Consider the following 13,161-nt stretch of genomic DNA (forward strand, 5'->3'; position numbering starts at 1 on the left):
AACCAAACAGCTTGGATTAACTTGTACATGCTATTATACATTCTCTGTTAGGTGCCTACCTGATTTCCCACTGCACTTTTGTTAACCTGACTGCTTCTTTGTTGAGCACTAAGGGAAGCAGAGGAAAAAAGTTATACTGAAGAAACTCAAATTAAACCAGTTCCCAAGGGACAGCATTTAGCAGTAGCAGTTACTTCTGATTCTAGCACAGAAAGCTAGAACAACATAGAAACACACCAAAATTGTTGTGTATATGTGCATATTTCAACTACTTTTTCTTACAGCATAGGAATGCCTGCTTATATGTGCCTGCTCTGGACAAAAGGGAAATGCACAGCAGACAGCTCCTACTAATCATCTCCTTTGCAACATCATCCTGCTTGGATTGGTGAAGATTACTAAAAGCACAGAGAAATTGTGGTTCATGGGCTTAACTTGGGAAACATTAGCCTCTATAAATATTCAAAAGAGACAAAAAGCAAGCCATTTCTTTTACTTAATGCAATACAATAAAATCCTCCCCTGCTGGAGGCTCCTTAATAACTTTGTCTTGATGGTTTGTTTTAGATATTATTCTAATATTTATATGCACTTTGAGGGTGTAAGTATAACCATGGATGAAGCTGTCACAAAGCTGGTTCAAAAAGCTGGAATAGTATAGAACAAAACATATTTAAAATTAAATAATATTTAAAATATTTTGCTTACTCGGGTAATCCCCGTTCCTGAAACAATACACACTCCTGTCTCAAGAACATACAAGTTGCCATTAATTCTAAAAGCATTTGCTTTTGTGTCAGGCCACAACATTAAAATACTGCTGGAAAGTGGAAGAAAAGCATTCAGAAAACAGGCTTTGGCTACTCAACCACCCGAGTGGCCACTGGCACCAGAAAGTTTTATTTGGATTAGATTATACCATTTCTCCAGGTATTGATTAGCTAAGAAAAAAATCATACATATTAATCAGCCACAAACACTGCTCTGAAAGAGTAAGAAGGATGCCCTTCATAGCCTATGGGCCAATCCTGCAACTTTTTTGTGTATAGCTGCTGTTTCGAAGAATTGCTGAAGCACCAAACTCAACCCTGTCCCAATTCTGATCCTGCCCTGCAGACCATACTTTATCAACCCAGCAGCCCAAATGCTGTTCACAGGAAAATCCACAAGGATGTTTATTTCATATGCCTGTTCACTGGACTTAGCTCTCAATCATCCAGGCATTCTGGCCAAATAACACTGCATGCCTCTGGTGCATCGTCCAGAGTTGCACAAGCTTTGGTGCATAAATTATGACTAAATACTAAATAACGCGCACACAGAAAACACAGCACTAATCTCTCACCAATTCCAACCTGTTGTTTAAAAAACTCACAAGGTGGTTTTAGGAAACCTAATTGCCATTCAGTTTGCTTTTTGTTTGTCCATTTTGTTTCTTTTTTGTTGTTATTTTGGTTTTGTTTGGTTGCAGCTTTTTTTATTTTGTCATCTTAGGGAAGCTAATTAGATCACTAACATCATACTTCAAACCCCAGGCCTTTCAGACAGCAATTTGTCCTCTATTAACTGCTATAAATACAAATTACTCTCTACATAGATTAAAGCATGTAGTTATGCCTGAGTTGCACTAACTGCAACCAAACCTTATTCCAATGTTTTGTCACTTGCTCTGCTAAATGAGACAAACATTAATACTCCAATTTCATCATTTCATAACCATGCAAAGTTGTTCGAAATACTGGCATTCTTAACTCCTTCTCAAGTCAATTCACATCTCACTGTACCTGCCTTAGGCCCCACAATATATTTTAAATGTCTTGTACTCTTATTCATATGAACAGGGTTCACAGGACTTACACTTATAAAACACTTCAGTCACATGAGACAACTGGCTAGAAGACTCAAAGAAAGGAAACGCTAAGGAATCCGGGAAATCTATAGTCCAGGATGATTAGATATTGCAGAAAATTATTTTATTTACCCCAAAATTATTATATTTTCCAGTTTTAACACAATTTCTGTAATAGTAATATGGTTATAGTTTAAAATGTGTATTTTCTACTGTTTAGCTTATTTGTTAGTATATTTTACATTTTACATTCTTCTTAGTTATCCAAGTTTTCTCTTCCAACTGAGCACAAGTCAGCAAAGATACTTCTCTTTCCATCCCTACAGAAACACTTGCATAAACTTATCAGTGAACATAAGCAAAAAGCAATCTGTTAACACCTCATTCATAGCAGTTGAGGATTTCTAGATCTCAACTGACAAAAGAAGCAGCAGCTTTCCCAAAAAATTTATCTTGGGCATTGCAACTCCTTGGAAAAGACACAGCAGTGAGGACCACAGACTGAACTACAGGCCCCAGCAGCAGCATCCATGAAGGGTGCTCTCCACTGGAGAGACATAATGAAATAGCTCCAGATACACTTGGCTCTCCAGAATTCAAGACTATAATACATGGAAGGTTCCATCTTGGCACAAGGAAAAGTCTCTTCACAGTGAGGAGAGGTAAGCCTTGGAGCAGGCTGCATAGAGAAGAACCTCTGATTTTGGAAATTTTCCAGATCTGATTGGACAAAGCCTTCAGTAACATGGTCTGAACTCAGCACTGACCCTCCTCTGAGCAGGAGGTTGGATTATGTGACTTCCCAAGGTCACAACACACACCATGAATATATATGGAGTGTTTTTAGCAGGCTTTTTCCTGTCAGAAAAGGATGAATAGAAGTAAATAGCAGGCAGGTTGTTATCTTGACCTCTAGAAGGCCAGCTACCATTCCTACAACATCCTGTCATTTGTCAAGAAAACTGATAAAGATATCCAGGACCTGCAAACAATTCTAGAGAAAGTTGCTCAAACCAAACACGTAAACAGAGCCTGGCTTTGCTTTCTCCCTCCCTCAGCTTAGTGAACTCCATGTTTTAAACCTTCAAGGCATACTAGCAAAGATGTAGACCTTCCTTCACAGTCCTAACTAGAATAGACCATATTACGATATATACTGTGATGCCAAACTTTGTTGCCAGCATCCCACATGGATGAAACCTGCTATGATTCCAAACACTGTTATGGCAAAAATGGCATGAATATGATTGAAGAACAATTATTCTTCAAAGAGTGAAGACATCTTTAACATTTTTACTAATGCCAAAATGTTGGTATGAAGTCCCTTAAGCACAAATTGCTGGAAGCTGAGGGAGCACATTCTGGAAAATATTCTTACAGCTTTTTCAATTAAGTAAGAACGTCAAACCAGGCCCTGCAGGGCATTCTGCTACTATTATTCTCTACAGCCAAACAGCAGGCACACGTATAATTCAGTGACATCCATTACTCTGAGTAAAACCATTTCACACAGAATCACAGCTCCCAAAATATGCAATAGCAACAATGTGGAAAGACCACCAATATTATACATTTCTGTGGTCCAAAAATGGATACAGCAACGACATCAGCTTGCCAAAGCTGCTTCTCGAGATGCATGCTATTCCAGACCAAGACATAAGCTTCAGCTTTAGTAAAACCAGGCTTGTGAATTGGGGTAGTCCCCTACAGGCTTAACAGATTTTAACAGTGTGTATGTTGAGAAAGAACATATCTGGGACTTGGGAGCTTACATCTTCACTGTCTCACTTCAGAACTTGTGTTCTGAATGTCCAAAAAATATATTAAAAAAAGAAGAAAAAAAAAACCAAACCAAACAAACAAAAAAAACCCACAAACAAACCTGACAGTGTCTTTATAAGAAAATCTCTATATACATACTTTGCAAAGCCAATGAAGTCTTCATGGTTGGTGTTGATGTAAGAAACCTGAATATCAATCAGCAGCAGCACCTATTAGGGAGACAGAAGAGTTAAAAAAGGATGAGTAAGATGGAGGAGAGAGACTGAGGCAAAGGGAGAGAGAAAAATAACAGAAATTCTCAGGTTTTTGAATTACTGAATATTACACTCATAATCATTCAGGCCTAAAGCAACAATATTTTCTAAATCTCACTACTTCTGTTCGTGTGCTTATTTACTAAGATAGACTACCAAAGAGCTATTTCTTCTTACTATTTTTTTCCTGACAGATTTCATCTTTCACTATCTTGGCACTTGTCCACTTCATTAAAATGAATCACACATGGCCAGAGAGATTTTAATAATATATAACATAGATTCTAGCTCTATGTTTTGCAAGTTAAGCAAAATTCTAATTCAGCAAAGTGTTTGCTAAAATGTTAGAGAAAGCTCAACTCCCACCCTTGGACAGCTTCTTGAACATGCATGACACTGCACTTTCCCCCCATTTTTTCTGACTTCCATTTATCAGGAAGAAGCAATGAAAAAATCTATCACTACCAAACAGTAGCATTTAATCTCCACAAAGTGTACAGAGTTAGTTCTGTACAACTCCTTAAACACTGCATCACTTCCAAATTCTTTACAATTTCCGGAAGGTATCATGTGCCTCACTCAGAAGCAAAAGATAGGGGGGATTTGGGTTTAGCTCTTACCTTAGAAAATATTCTCACTAGTGTTCTATTAACAAGAACTGCTAACAGCATAAATAATGATGTGAATATTTCTCAATAACCTATTTGATCAACTCTTTGCATTTACATACTGATACTTTCTACTTTGTTCTAGGAAATTGCCAGGTATGTGCACACAATGAAGAATGGAATAACAAATAAATAAATAAATAAATAAATAAATAAATTACTCTACTATTTGAAGTAACTTGTATCTTTTTCCAACTCAGAGTGCTACCTAGAACTTCCTGCAAGTACAAGCCCAGCAAATACAAGTTTTTAAAGTTACTTTTAAGTCTACATTCACAGCACAGATTAAACAAAAAGATGCAGAACATGCTGTATAGCTCCCTAGCTCACACACAGACAGGACTAGAGAGCCAGGAGTCCAGAACAACTTAGGAGCTCTGCCTAGCCCTTCTTCCCCAAAATTTTCTGTTGTCACACTCTGCACTCTCCAAACAATAATTCTTATTTCCACTTCCAGTGGATTTTCTTAACATAATCTAACCTTTTAAGTTTCCTGGATTTGGAGTGCTTAGCTGGGTGATGAATGTTGTGGGGTGGTTAAACTTTTTTTAAACTTGAAGGAAAGCCTGTCAGTCCCACAAGAGTCCCAGTTACAATTGATTGTGGACCTGACTGTTGTTAGAATATGGGATGGGTATGTTAAAAAAAAATGGAAACAAAGTAGATATTGGAAATTAGGATTTCCTGTAACAATTCTAGTCTCATCTGCCAAAGCTCTATGGTAGAGGAGTGATTCCTCTCCCCTCTAAAATGTGAAGCCTGCTGAATACAAAAACAAGCAAACAAACAAAAACGCCAATAAAAATATTCCATTGTCTTATTGCACTTTGTATGCAAGAACTTTCCTCCTGTCACAGTTTAAGCCAAAACCAGGACACCTCCTTCACACACTTCCCCAAACGGTTAGATATAGTCTCACCTGATCCTTGGTCTTCTCTTCTCTTTCACGAATGTAACCAGCAACAATTCTTTCTGTTTCCTCACACAACCTTGGGTATGTTGCCAACTGAAAAGCAAAACTAAGGTTCCAATTTGACACAAGGAAAATTATTTTCAACAGTGAGGAGAGGCAAGCATAGGAATAAGCTGTATAGAGACGCTGGAGAATCTCTGATTTTGAAAGTTTTCCAGATCTGACTGGACAGCTGGAAATTTACACCTGCAGGGTGGCTTCAGTAGAATACAAACCAGGAAGTTACCAGCTTTTCTCTTTGGAAGAAAGCAATTATTATAAATGTTTGGGCTAAAAGTTAACTACATTAGAAAATAAGCCTTACTTGCTATTAATGGTCATTTCCCAGAGAAACTGGAGACACCTCAACCCCTGGATTGTTCCTATGCTTTTGCTCCACAAAACACTGAGGAAAACACATTTTTGGACATATGAACCACGATTCATCAGCATTGGCGTGAGGTTTCTCCATGCCTCTCTTTTCTACTATGCCTAATTCCAGAGCAGCACTTTAAATAATTTCCAGATTTTTTATTCTTTGAAGGCTCCATCTTGTGGCAAGGTCTTTACATCTCAACTGCAATACTTAATGCTGCAGAACGCAACAGCAAATTTGGCCAATAACACTGGGAAAAAGAATCTGTATAATCAATTCAAGTGACATATCTTTCAAACTTTGGCAGAAGTGAAAAAACTGGAAATATTGCAGTGAATCTGTTTATTACCTTAGTCAGAAAGATTGTCACCTTTTCCTGTTTAAATAGCTCATTAACCTGATCACTGGTACAAAAAAAAATTTGCATTATTCAGAAAAATGCAAAGGATGTGACAGGCTATTTCTCAACAGCTTCAGCATACTTGTGTTCACATCCCAAAACTGGTCCTCTATTTGCTACTGTTAGGGTACCCTGCACTCTGAAATGGTGGGAAAGACAGAGGAACAGAAAATGAGACAGTAAAAGTAGCCAGGTTAGCTAAGAAGTCTACAAGAAACAATGGGGTCTTCTACAATATCACAGATTAATGGGAGAAAAGAGAATTGAAAATCAGAAACTGTTAGCTGTCAATGCTCCAGACAAGTGAGTCTCAATATTTGCAGATGACAACTTTCCAATGAGGTGAAAAGTGTGAGGAAAAAAAAAAGATTCGTATTAATATGTCTGAATTATTAGCCCTTTAGCCCTTAGGGGGCTTAGGCAGGCACCTTAGCCCCTGCTGTGGGGTGTGAAGTTTGAGATTTCATTCTACAAGTATAGACCAACCCAAGCACACACTTCAGAAAACCATTCTCAAAGACTCATAATACTGCCATATTTAGTTCTGATAAACGTATTTCTTAACTTATTACACCTGCAGGATCTCAAAGTTTAATTGCTGCACAAGACTTTCACATCAGGAAGTTCAATGCTCAGCAGTTCTTTGCACTTAAGTGTTCAACATTTCTGTGCAGCATGCTCATTTGTCAACACTAATACAAGGATATACAAATAGAAGGGAGATGAAGTCTTCCTAGCTTTCCACTTCTAACTTCTTGACAACTGGAGATCAGATATTTTGGAGTCATGCATGAAAAAAGCACAGGAAAATTTGTGGACCCATTACATTGCAAAGAACTGTGGTGCTACTCAGTAAATTTTCAATATAGAAAGAGCATTATTCTCTCCTTGACAGATGTCTCTGAACACATTTGAGGTCTTTTAACTAGAAAAGTTTTGCTGATCCTTCCTCTTATTGCAACTCTTGACTCAAAAAAAAACATCTAATAATAAGGTCTATATATGTTCAAAACACAGGAATAAAAAAAAAAAATAACATTCCCAGCATTACATTGTTTTGAAAGTTTTGCAGAAGCTATAATTATTTAAGACAGTCTTACTCTGTACATCAAGTGACTCGGTCAGAAACCTCTTAGAATACCCTAACAAGGAAGATATGCTTTTTTGTCTACTATACCATTATGTTATATATGCATTACCAGATCTATTTGCAAATTACCTTTTTAGTGCACTTTTTGACAGTGTTGATTAACTCTTGCATCACCAGATCCACACTTTTTAAGCAAGGTCCTTTCAGCTTGACTATCTGCTTCTTAACAATGGCTTCAAACGCCATATCTGGAGTGAACAAACCTGTTCTGTGAACATAAAAGAATATGTAAGACAGTAATAAAAACACTGTGCAAGGCAGTTATTTTTACTGAATTGCTCATATCTTCATTTTTCAGGGGCTAACAGGTGAGTAATAATCCCTACACAAATAGGCTTCCACAGACCTAAATTTGCTCCTTTCCCTAAAAAAATTTCATTACCTCTTCAGGCAAACCTTTTGGCTCAAGGAATGGAATAAAAAAGTCAGCTGCTGGGAACAGTGCATCACTAACATAGTCTAGCAGTCAGCAGTCAGTGTGGCCTCAGGTTACAAAGACCACAAGCCTCTATAATGTGACTGGGCTTGAAAACATGGGAGCACTTGCCTGATACCATGTATGTTCTTGATGGCATAACTTATTTCTCTCCGCAGTTCCTTCTCATTGAATTCCATCTAGAGGAACAAAAGCATATGAGATCATATTGGAGTGGTTTTTAATAATATAGAAAATGTTATCTCTCCAGTATAACTGGAAGACAGGCAAGTTCAACCGGCAAAATATTCACTTCTAATGCCCCTAAACAAAGGACAAGTATTATAAAACATTTACACATTAAGGTAGCAGTAAAGATTGTTGAAAAAAAATGCACCCTTCCATTCCAGACATATCAACAGTTGGAACGATTTTACAGAGTTGATAGAATGTGTCAGAAACAGGATTTGGGAAATGCAATTTTTTTTAAGCTTGGTTTCCTAAAGTGGTACAATTTCTGTGATTATGGCCTGTTTATCCTCCCCTTCCCATTCTGTTTTGCAACCAAACTTAAGAGAGGAGTGGTCTCAGTTATGAAGTTATAAAGCTTTTATTTAAGTTTCTTGAAAGCCAGCTAGGTGGAAGAGAAGTTAGTGTTGTCACAAACAAATGGGTCATTACTTAAGCCCAACTATCGTCTGTTCTGTTAGACTCCTAATTGACCTACCACTTACATTTAAACCTTGGAACCAGCCACAACTCACACCGGTTCTTATCCAACTTAAAGTTAGGGGATATCAAAGCTGAACATAAAACACATCAAGAGAAAGCTTAGGAAAAGTGTAAAAAAAATAACAAATGTAGACTAGAGATACAGTAGAGTTCATGGTGAGAGGGGAGAGAGGATCAAAGAATATGCAACACACTTATAGGAAACGAGGTTTCATTAGTTCACATTCAACTGGACTTCTGTTTATTCTGTTACCTAAAGGTAACAAGAAAAGATGTATCAAGATGAGAAATGTTATCTCAAAACTGCAAATTTTGCTCTCTCGACCTACCACTATGAAAACTAGCTTTGGTTTAATGCACTGAATAAAGGAATTAGAAAACACAAGAAACAACTATTTTCCATAACTCTAATTTGAATAGGTACTAGCTACTTGAACACAATAACTTAAATTTACCGATTGTAGTTGTTCGCCTGCTTCATCTAACCAAGAGAAATATGTTATTTGTGATAAAACAACAAAAGAGCAAGGAAAATAGTAAGAACTGGGACTAACGATTATATTCTAATTCCAATATTTTAGAATTCTTAGCATGTTTCAGTATCCAAAGCTAGAAACAAAGCCAAATGTCTCAATTATAACTTCCTGCAACTCCTTCCACAATTAAGAGTGTATTCTTTCCATCAGACCTTAATCTTGGCTTTACTTCTATCAGTCTGAACATAAGAATATATAAATAAAAAACAAAGCACACCAGCAAGATGGATAAATACCTTTACTAATTCAAAAGGAAAACGTTCATGGAAAATACGATTGATTTTGGCACCTCCTGAAAGTTCTAATGTATCAACCTGATCTCCTGATCCTTCGATTCTTTTTTCAAAGTCCACTGAAAACTGTTGTACCATCCTAAATTCAAAGGTGGGGAGAGGAGAGAATGGAAATAAAAAAAAAAAAAGTTAGAGTAGAAATGTGACAATCATACAAGAGAGAAATGCTAGGTACATTTTAGATCTTTTTCTTCCTTTAGATGCTTCCTCTTTGGAAGGGTAAAACTGAATCACATGTGAACACAGAAGTGGAAAAAAAGGGGAGGAAGAGATAAAATGGCAGACCTTTCAGGTGAAAAGAAACACAATATTGAGTATCAAGCATCCCTGGAAACAGGCCAAGGAAGGAAGCTGCATAAAGCGTTGCCCTTCTTCCTTAGTGTTAAAACCACAATAAAAAATTCCACTTCCATGATTCAAAGTCAGATTAACACTCAACTCTGTTCTATCACTTAACAATAAGATTATCAAAGTCTCAGTAGACAGACTTATTTTGTGGATGAGACAAAACTAGACAGTGACTTTAGCAGTGCAGTTCCTCCAACAAACAACAACAGTATTCAGTCCATGATTCCTTGAGCCCAAAAGTGTCAACATCTGCTAGGTCAGTTTTAACACAAAGCACAGGTGGCACATCACACCACATGACATATTTTGCTGTTAGTTGTCAGAGGTATCATCAGAGAGGCAAACTGCAACAAAGTGGTTTTCACCTACCCCAATATACTCTCACTTAAACATTAAGAATACCTGCACTAAAGTAGAACAAAGGCCATATCATGACAGTCACCAGCACTAAGTTCATATGAGAACAGAGCAAGCACACAGTAATATTTCTCCAGAAAACTCTCTTGGCCTCAAATTGCTGTTCTTAATTCATACAGCAGCAATCTATCCTTGTACTTAGTAACCTTGAATGTCTTCCCCATCTCAAAAATGGGCCTAGCTGCTTTTGAAAAGCACACAAACTTTTGGTAACAGTTCCTGCAGCAAAGAGCTCTCTGTAGCTTAGGCACACATTAATCATAGGCAGTAGTCCTTCTTGCAGTTTCAATCTTGCCATCTTCGAGGTCTGTGTTGCTCATTTTTGTACCTTTTCCTGTTCTGCTTTCTCTCTTTTCTAGGATTACTAAAATTAACTTAGGGAAAACTCTGCTGAAATTGTAGTAGAGTAAATAAAGTGCTCTGGAATATCAAACACAGAATTCTTTGAATCTTGCAGATAGAATCCTTAACCATATCCAAATCTTTAAATTTAAAGCCATTACAAATTAAAAAGAGGCAAAACAAATCTATACAAACTGGAAAAGCAGACAAAAGACCACTCACTGCAACAGGGCTTTAGTTTTTCTGGTTGGATCTTCTGGTCTGAAGTTTTTGTATACCTCTACTTCATGTTCTATAGAAAGCAGCTGATTCTGAAGTTTGCTTCTGAAGGCTGGCAGGGTATCCCGAATATGATTGGTAAGTTGCTAAAAAGCAAATAAAAGTCCTTTTTACTGTTAATGGAAAGCTGGAGCACAACCATCTCCTTCTGGTGCCAAGCACATTATAGAATCATAGAATGATTACAGTTGGAAAGGACCTTAAGATCATGTAGTTCCAACCCCCCCTGCCATGGGCAGGGACACCTCACACTAAACCATTGTCACCCCAAGGCTCTGTTCAACCTGGCCTTGAAGAGTGCCAGGCATGGAGCATTCACAACTTCCCTGGGCAACCCATTCCAGTGCCTCACCACCCTCACAGTAAATAACTTCTTGCTTATATCTAACCTGAACCTCCCATGTTTAAGTTTGAACCCATTATCCCTTGTCCTATCATTACAGTCCCTGATGAAAAGCCCCTCTCCAGTATCCTTGTAGGCCCTCTTCAGATACTGAAAGACTGCTCTGAGGTCTCCACACAGCCTTCTCTTCTCCAGGCTGAACAGCCCCAACTTTCTCAGTCTGTCCTCACAAGGGAGGTGCTCAAGTCACTGATCATCTTCCTGGCCCTCCTCTGGACTTACTCCAAAAGCTCCATGTCCTTCATATGTTGAGGACACCAGAATTGCACACAATACTCCAAGTGGGTTTCATGAGAGCAAAGTAGAGTCATCAGCCATGGCCTTTGCCATACTGTGTAGCAGTATAGTTCCTTTTGATCTTTGAAGCAATGGAGGCTGTTAAAGAACAATACAATATCTCTTTTGCATACACATTATAAGGAGGCTTGAAAAATTCCTTTGTCCTCTCACTCACTGAGTCCTGTTACTACATACTTACTTGCTTAGTTACACAGAAAAAAAAGTTATACACATTACATATGTAATTTGAAAATCACCTCTCATCACTTGTCACCACTCCCATATTGCTGGTTTTCCTAAGGGTGCTTCCCAATTCCCTATATACTTATTCAGCATGACTCCTTTACTTGACAGCCACAAGACAAGGTGGGACAAGGACGAGATTCTGAGCATGCACAGCCCGTTGAGAACAGACATTGGCAGAAGGGCAGACATAGAGAGTACCAACTTGGCGCTCTCCCACCCCTGCGATAAATCACCTCCACACGATTTATGCTCCCTTGTACAAACTGTACTAAAGGAAAGAGATTTTTCCCTTATATCATTGATTATAGAACTTCACCTTTTTGAAACAACTGACTTGTGGCTGAAAAGATTCCACCACTCAAAACTAGCAGTTTTTATTTCTGAAAATATATCCAGAAGTACTAGAAAATAAATTGAAGGAAAGTAAAAAACAGACTACCAGACCTATGCTTAACTTACCTCATTTACTTTTGCATATATATGTTGTAATGTGTTTGAAAAGCACCATTGGTGTCTTACCTGTGCCATAAATTTGTCATGCATTGTACCTGTTCCTTGATTAAACCAAAGCAGACTTCTTGCATTATGCTGAAAACCCTCTTCCCATACACAATCAGACAAGCTATAAATAAAGATTGTTATATACCAAAACATGTAAACTCAAGATAAAAATTGTTCAGCAGATCGCCAGGCACAAAAATCAAAAGCTGGAGTTTCCCTGGAGCACCACCTTGTGGATGCAGGGAAATTGAAATATTACCTGAAACTACAAACACTAATGGGTCCCTAATATCTCAGGGACAAAACTTACATACATCTTCCCATATGTAATATTTTACACACAGCAACAGCAACAGAAGACCAACATACTGAAATAGATAAATTTAGAAAACAGCTCACAAAAAAAAAAGTAAATAGTAAAGCAAAGCAAGCAGGACAGATAAAATAATCCAAAGGCATATGTAGTTTACGCTTCAGTCTCAAAATTAAGACAAGCGGATTAAACTTTCAAGATATAAAAAAAGGCAAAACATCCTAAACAGACAAAATTGCAAGCTACAAGCAAGTTCTTGCATCCTGCTGAAGACTTTGGTTCTGAGGCACAAATAAATGGCAACAGCACTCTTTCTGGGCAAGTCCAGAGCAGACCATAACCTAGCTGTCAAGTTACATCTGCAAAGTCACTGTAGCAAGAAATTACGCAGGTCAGCCATTAGTTCCCTACCTTAATCAATAACTTTTCTGCTGTTTCTAGCTGCTGTCCGAAATAGACAAAGCCAGCCTGACCTGGTCTTTTTCTATTTCAGACCAACGTCTGTAATTTGACAGTGAACTGGAAAAAATACTGTCAAACAGTTGTAGGAATACCAAAAACACTGGTCAGCTGATAAACTGAAAACAAAAAAAAAGCCCCAAACAAAAAGAAAAAACAGCATCACC

General features: G+C 37.8%; 1 protein-coding gene across 6 annotated transcripts in view; it reads right to left on the reverse strand.

The window, feature by feature from the left end:
• DNM3 (dynamin 3) overlaps positions 1 to 13,161 on the reverse strand; it is a 180,095-nt gene that overhangs the window by 134,541 nt on the left and 32,393 nt on the right. For all 6 annotated transcript variants that reach the window (XM_034063553.1, XM_031047273.2, XM_034063551.1 and 3 more), the window contains exons 7-13: positions 10,737 to 10,879; positions 9,351 to 9,486; positions 7,979 to 8,046; positions 7,501 to 7,639; positions 5,473 to 5,559; positions 3,770 to 3,840; positions 60 to 108 (exon numbers count right to left, since the gene is read on the reverse strand). In XM_034063553.1, the coding sequence (XP_033919444.1) occupies positions 60 to 108; positions 3,770 to 3,840; positions 5,473 to 5,559; positions 7,501 to 7,639; positions 7,979 to 8,046; positions 9,351 to 9,486; positions 10,737 to 10,879 (693 nt within the window). The remainder of the gene's footprint in view (positions 1 to 59; positions 109 to 3,769; positions 3,841 to 5,472; positions 5,560 to 7,500; positions 7,640 to 7,978; positions 8,047 to 9,350; positions 9,487 to 10,736; positions 10,880 to 13,161) is intronic.

This window comes from Melopsittacus undulatus, chromosome 6 (genome assembly GCF_012275295.1).
Source record: "Melopsittacus undulatus isolate bMelUnd1 chromosome 6, bMelUnd1.mat.Z, whole genome shotgun sequence".
In the NCBI taxonomy this organism is placed as follows: Eukaryota; Metazoa; Chordata; class Aves; order Psittaciformes; family Psittaculidae; genus Melopsittacus; species Melopsittacus undulatus.